At 40.3% G+C, this 7,649-nt stretch overlaps 1 protein-coding gene across 1 annotated transcript in view; it reads right to left on the reverse strand.

The window, feature by feature from the left end:
* The window catches only part of LOC108799585 (aldehyde oxidase 1-like), an 83,631-nt gene extending 82,261 nt beyond the window's left edge, over positions 1-1,370 (reverse strand). Inside the window, exon 1 of the mRNA XM_018571466.1 lies at positions 1,262-1,370. Within this exon, the coding sequence (XP_018426968.1) occupies positions 1,262-1,315 (54 nt within the window). The 5' untranslated portion in view covers positions 1,316-1,370. The remainder of the gene's footprint in view (positions 1-1,261) is intronic.
* Positions 1,371-7,649: the final 6,279 nt, after the last annotated feature.

The following is a 7,649-nucleotide window of genomic DNA, read 5'->3' on the forward strand; positions in this document are numbered from 1 at the left end:
GGTTACATGTGTCTCCCCTTGGGGGGAGGGAAGGGGTGGCGGTCACAGTTTTGAGTTGGGCTTAGGCAAACTCAGACGGACGGAGTTTGCACCAAGTGCAGCATCGTCACTCAGTTGGCGAAAACTGTCTAAGGTAGGGATTCTATATACAATTGAGGGATTGGGGTTTGTAATTACATATATAAAGATACTTTATAGCCCATGGGTCTCTTTTACAAATATAGAAAAAGAAATGGGATCTCGATAATTTGAGGCTATTTCTTTTTCTATAAGCTAGGAATTCCCCTCACTTCCTGTTGCATCTCCAAGACAGGAAGTAAAAGGGAATCTCCTCAGCAAGACACAGAGAAATAAATACATCTATCAAACCCAATAGGGGCTTTAACCCTTCTGAACTTGATCCCAAACTAGAATATGTTTAAATATACATACAGAAAAAAACAACAACCAGCAATCTCTATTTAGGGACCATGTTGCCATGTATATTTAATGTGCTGCTTTTCATAGCTTCTCATTCAACTGACTTAAATGGGACACATCAACCATTATTTTTCCCCACAATGCAATACATTACATTCTGCACTACAAAGCGAAGGGTACTATGAGCATTATTGACAAGCTAGCAACTGTGGCTGATTGTATAAGGTTTCATAGCTCAATCAAGCTACTAAAATCACTCCTGGTGAATAGTCAAAAGTAGCAATTATTGGCTAGGAAAACTGCACATGTAGCTTCTAGTAGTATTCAGTACAATGCTCCAATCATGCACAATTGATCACCATTACATTTTAGCTACATTGTAGCTTACTCCATAGAGAGCAATGTACAGTGATATATATTTGGACATAATCATCAGAATTACAGAAAGACTGCAAGGAAACGCCATGCATCAAAGTATTTTAGTTCTTTGCATAATAAGAATGCCTTCAAAAAAATGGAGCAAAAGGGTTTCTGGACCAAAATAAACTGGATTATCATTTTTTCATAATGTAAGTAAAGAAATAAAACGGATTGGTTAGTTGCTACAGACGGCTACCTCTCTTTTACTCCAACTTTCTTAGATTTGGTTCTACTATGATATAATCTGATATTCATACAAAAAAAATATTATTTCCATTTGCTCTCCAAGATTCTTAGCATAAAATCACAAGGAAATACAAATATATATCGAATGAAATAAAACTTATTTTCTGATGTAAAAGGTGCTTCAAGTACAGAATTGTCTATTGCTAATAAAATGTTTACTACAATTTTAGCATACCTTTTTTCCATTCACATAGAAAATCAGCTCATCCGAAGCTTGTGGTCGAGCCATTGGTGTTCTATCCAGCTCTGCAAAGATTAATCATACAATTAGTTCCAAACCTGTGTAAACTAACTTATGCTAATCCAAAGAAATTAGAGGCAGTAAAAGTATTGGGTAAGTCTGTAAACTCACCAAACTGGTTATCAAGTTTCCAGAGCTGTCATGCCTGACAAATCTATATTCACGTCTATATTCTGCTGTAATTTGACATGGGTAACCAAATGTGGTAGAAAAGTCTGCTAAACATCAGGGCAGAACCTTGCTGGTAGAAGTAATTAATAGTCTAAACTTTTCACAGCCAACAGGTGATGCATTAAGCTATTTGCCAAGTACCCCTGTGTTAAAGGAAACCCGTCCCGAGTAAAATGTTGAAGCTTTGCTAAACCTCTGATAGGTGCCTGGCTGTTATTTTGATCCACTTCCTTCAATACTTTAGGTCCCTGACTGGGTGCAAGAATGTAGAGAATGACTTCTGACATTCCTGATTTTCATACTTGTTCCAGGTCAGTAATTCAGAAAGATCTGGAGCCAAAGGGTTAACATAGCAGCCAGGAAACTAGCATTTTAAAAAAGGTCAGGAATGGTACCATACATACTTCATGACAGGAGGTATGGAAACCTTGAAGCACTGTAGAGTCTTTGCTAGGCAAGAGATTTTCCCGTTCATGCAGCCTGTTGCAGACGTAGTAACCAAAGAACCCATGAGTGAACAGTTTTTGGGACCTTAATCAAATTTCTGTTCACTGTAGAATTGCGGATGGATAAATAGATAAAAGAAAATGGGAAGCCATGACACAAATTTAAAGGAAGTACTGCCCAACATAAATTGCTCATTACTAGGGATGCACCGATACTTGGCATTTTCATGAGAACTACCAGGGTTGCAGTGGTTGCAGCTGGGACCTGGCTCTGGCACTCCACCACTGTCCTGATATCATTAGTCTTTATTGTTTTAGAAAAACTGTCACATGACAATAAACAAAAATGTATCAGTACTTGTACTTGCAAAACTGGTATTGGTGCATCCCTTTATTTATATTTATAAAAACAAAATCATACATTAAAACAGAGATGTACAAATCCCAGGAGCTCCTTACTAATGACAGCTGCCTCCTAACTTTTAAATTTTTCTCTAGTCTAGTCTTGGAGCTCGAAAAGTATCTGTACATGTACTGAGTACTATACTTGGTATCGGTGCATCCCTACTCATTACCAACCATAAGCATAGTAAGGGCATCCTGAAGGATGCCTAAAAGTAAGCAGTGATCAAATCAACATGGTAGCAGGTGTGGATCCCATTACCTACCCTTGCCACATCTAGTATAGCATCAGTGGTGGAACCACCGCCGGTGCAACCGGTGTGGGGGCCCGGGGCCTGAGGCTTTGCGGGGGCCCAGTGGGGTCAGGTCCTGGGCACCCCCACACCCAGGCCCGGCGCTACCGCAAGGGCGCTGATAGGGTGAGGGCGGCGGTTGCGGTCCTTGCGGCAAGCTGGGCCGCACAGAGAGAACTGTCAGGTGGTAGAAGAGGAGGGGTCGAGGCGGGACCAGAGGCGGGGCAGGGGGGGGGAGGACATGGAAGCGGTGCCATTGAATTAAATGCACCACCACGCCCCCTCCCACCCCAGAACGCAGGGACAAGTTTCGTGAGGGATCGCGTTGCGTTCCAGCAGCTACCGCTCTGGAACGCAACGCTTTCGGTGTGAACAAGGCCTTAGCATTCTTCTGTTTTTACTGCTAAGTCCACTGTTTTCCTGAGTCCAGCGCATCGCTTATTGTCACAGGAGGCTGAGCGAGCAGTGCGGGAAGAGAGCTCAGCCTCCTGTGACAACGCTGTCTCCACCTCCACCCCCACACCGCTCTCCTAGAGGGGATGTGTGGGAGAGTGGGAACTGTATTTGTAGTCCTTTACAGTTGATGTACTCAGTCTAGAAAAAATAGGGGGGGGGGGTTAGGGGTTGTGTACTGCTCTTTTTCATGTAATTAGACAAGTGGATTATAATGGGGAATATTACACTGTAATGTTCCCTATTATAATCTATTTCTCTGTTGTGTACTGCTATTTAATGTTATCAGACAAGTGGATTATAATGGGGAATATTACACTGTAATGTTCCCTATTATAATCTATTTCTCTGTTGTGTACTGCTATTTCATGTAATTAGACAAATACATTATAATGGGTAATATTACACTGCAATTTTCCCTATTATAATCTATTTATCTGATTAAATGATTACAGACAGGCCTCTGTTCTATCAAAGTTTGAGAATATGTTAGAATGTGTGACCAGTGACGTGGTCACACATTTTCACGTAATCTCGCATAGTTTTTCGGCGGTGGAATAGGTGAAGCATTCCAACGCTTTCTCTGCTGCTCTAGGGCATCACAAATCGCATGTGCAGGAGAAAACCGATCTGCCCTGAAACAGATGATCGGTCCTGAAATGTCACTTCTAAGGGCCCAAGATAAATTCTTGCACCAGGGCCCTTTGGTTATTAGGTCCGCCACTGTATAGCATGCACCATCACTTGAACGTGTGACTGAGGGGAGTGAGTATCATGCCCCCTATACCCCAAATCAATGTAATTTTCTTCACTTCTGGCAGCTGAACAGGCAGGGCAAGTATGGACCGCTGTTATGTGAACCTGCTGCATTGGCAAAACACAGGTTTCCCTAAAGGCCTATTTACACTTTACCATTCTTTTGCGTTGTGTTAACATGCATTGTGTTAAGGCAGCCCATTTAAAAGAATGGGCTACCAATGCAACATAATGGACAAAAAAAACAAAACAAAAACCATGCAGCATTTTTTCAACACAGCACACAGTAGTGCATTGCTGCACCATATATGCATTAGAGGTGCTTTGGCTTGCCATTCACAATAAACGAAACACCAATACACTAATGCATGTAACATACATCAACATAATTCACCGGAGCAGATAGTAAATGGGTCCTTGAAGGTAATGTAAACCTCAATCTTAAACATTTTAATGACAAAAAAAATTTTAAACATAAAGAAAAATGATCACACCAGCAGTACCTATAAGTACCATAAAAGTGACCAAAACATTTGCAATGAAAACTCAGAAAACTATCGCATCAAAAACTAATGAGTTTTACCTTCAAGATAGCTGACCTTGGAAACAGGTTAGGCAGGAGTTATGTGCACAGTTCAGTGAAAGTATAAAATGCTAATAGCAAAGCAAGGTAGAAGGACACCCAAGCAAATGGAAAAACAAAAACAAAACACAACCCCACACAGCACAGCTGCAAAGCATAAATGTGTAGAAGAGGGCACTAGAATGAATACACCTAAGGCCCCCTTCACAACATGCATTCATTTAATGCATGTGTATTACACATTGTTTAATAATGCAACATGTTATAATGTGCTGTGTTAAAGCAGTCCATTTTAAACAGACCGGCAATGCACCTTAAAGTATATGCATAGCCAATTATTTTTTTTTGGGGGGGGGGATAGAGTGGGGAAGAATTAGAAAATGTATAATGCTGTCTGTGATGGGAAATCCAACATTTTATAATTGGCACCAGAACAGGAGGTGGGGTATATTTTTCAATGGTGGCAGTAATTTTAGTGACAGCCGTTTAAGAATGGAACTCCGCTAATTTTGTTGAGATTTCCTCTGACTTCCTGTTGCATCTCTGGGACAGGATGTGAATAGAAATCTCTACTATGGGACATGGAGGGCAAACAAAAAAAAAGACTGGTAGGAGTTTACCATTCCCTAATCTATCCAAAACAAAACATTACATATACTTTGTCACAGCAAAAAAAAAAAGACCTGTACCTTTTTTTGCAACACTGTACCATGGCACACAGCGTTGTGGTGTCCCAGACCCTGCACTCCAAAGGTTAAATGATCATTTTTGCCTAGGGGTAGAGAAATAAAGTGTAATACTTACCATATGCCAGGTTGTGGACGGGCTGTCCCAACATACAATGTAGGACTATTGGTCCTGCATTGTACCTGATGACGTTAGGGTGTGACCACCAGCCAGGAGCACCTTAGAGAATTTAGGGAATGGTTACACAGCATGAAGGAAGACTACCAGAAGGGGGAATCGGGCACTTTATTCCTACAACCCTAGGTAAAGGTGGCCACACATGTCGATATGATCATGCAATCAGTCATTCACTTTGACTGAAATGATCAACCTAAATAAAACTTGCAAACCAAAGATCCTCCATTGGATTTATTTAGTGATCTGTCAGCTGCAGCACAACTTTGTCAGTTGCTTCTGATCAATTGAATAAATATCTGTTTGTGTTGAAAGATCCGACTGTTCCAATTCCGATTGATTTAAATTATTAGTCTTAGTAAATCATTTTACAATTATAACTGTTAGCTTGTATTTTCTATCAATACTTTTAAATCGACCACAAAGTGCAGAATACCACGTGTGTTACATTGTTTGATATTTAAAGGAATGAAGCACTTGTTTGTGATCACTTGTTCCTGAATTGATTACAAATTGCTACATTTATGGTCATCTTTAGAATGAAGGGTTAGACAAAAGCAAATATGGAAATTTTTTTTATTTTTGTTTTTTTGTAAACGATTACAAACAGTCTACAGCATGCTATTAATATACTGAAAGGCTAAGTCCACGTTTTCAAATAAAATAATAAATGCACACTTTGTTAAAGGAAAATTGTGCATTTATTTTATTTTTTTGCATTGGAGCCAGTAAAGCATTTAAAATGCTATCAGTGGTGGCATCATCACCATGTTTCATGTTACACCCTGAATATGGGTGTAACATGAAACATAATAGAAGAGGTAAACTTACACTTTTAAAATGCATCTAATGCCAAACCTTTTTTTTGGATAGAGCAGGGAATGGTTAATTAGCCAACCGTTTTTTTCCTGTCTGTCCCATTTGTGGAGGTTTGCATTAACTGCAGGTTTGCATCTACTAGATTGTAAGCTCTCACAAACAGGACCCTCCTAATCCTATTGTGCTCAAATTGTATTGTAACTGTACTGTCTCCCCCATTTTATAATGCGCTGCACAAACCTTTGACGCTATATAAGTCTTGTATTATAATAATAATTTCTTGATGTGGAAAAAAGCACAGGAAGTAACAGAAACTATGTCCAACGTGAGTGGCAATCTGCACTTAGTTGTTTCAAGAACAGATGTCCCCATTGAAGATTTCTCATGTGTTCCTATTCCAGTGACAGCTGAAAACTTTTGGATTTCCCATCACTTTCTGTTCCGGTGACAGCGATCATAAAAAGCACAAATAGAGAGGGTGATTCACCATAGCAGAGAAACTATATGCCTGAGAAAGGTTGTAACTAGAGGTACACAGAAATGACATTTTAAGACTGCAAATGTCAGGTCAAAACCGAAGTTGTTTTTTTTTAACCTTTTAAAAAATTTTATTTTTATTTCTTTTTTTCTAAACTTTTTAAATGTTATTAAATATTTTTAACTTTACTGTTGGGGGCTTCGGTGAAATATCAGGGGTTAAAACAGACACCTGATATTTCCCGTTTACAATAGAAAAAGATTGAGGACACAGAGTCCTCAATGTTTTTCTGCAGACCCAGCACAGGATAAACAGGAATCATCTCTACTCTACTTCCTGTTCATTCATAAATTGTGGACATAGTATGAGTTACTATGTAGGCAATCATGAATGAATGGGAAGTGAAGCTGCATAGTAACTCATACTATGTCCAGTTAATGACAAACATTCAGCGATCACCGAATGTTTGTATACGGCTCTCTGCATCCTGGATCATCTCTCACAAGAGGCTGAGCCGGCGGTGAGGGGAGTAGAGCTCAGTCTCATTTGACAGCTGACTCCTCCCCCTCACCGCCGGCTCAGTCTCCAGTGACAGCTGTCTCCACCCACACACCTCTTTCCTGTTCTGTTGAAGGAGACCGAGGGAGCAGTGCAGGAGGAGAGCTCGGCCTCCTGCGACACACTCACAGTAGTCTCCTCCCCACCCTGCTCGGCCTTCTCTGACAGTTTCTATCCTCCCTGCTGGATGCTGCACTGTGTCAGAAGGGACATAGAGCAGGGCACAGCGGAGAGGAGAGAAAATAGGCATGCACCATAATTTCGGCCGAAAGATTGCACTTTCGATATGTTTTGGTGGCCGGAATTTCAGTGCATCTCTAGTTTTTACAGTTCCACACTATGCAAAACCTAAATTTTTGGCTTTAGATACACTTTAAGACCATTAAAGACTCATTACTCAAAACAAACTCTCCAGACTAGGTTGAAAAGATAAAATACTACGAGTAATAATATGGACCCCACTAGCTGTTCTGTTGAACTGGAGTTTTGCAGACATCCGTCT

This window comes from Nanorana parkeri, unplaced genomic scaffold (assembly GCF_000935625.1).
Source record: "Nanorana parkeri isolate BGI_ZX_2015 unplaced genomic scaffold, ASM93562v1 scaffold1763, whole genome shotgun sequence".
Taxonomy (NCBI): Eukaryota; Metazoa; Chordata; class Amphibia; order Anura; family Dicroglossidae; genus Nanorana; species Nanorana parkeri.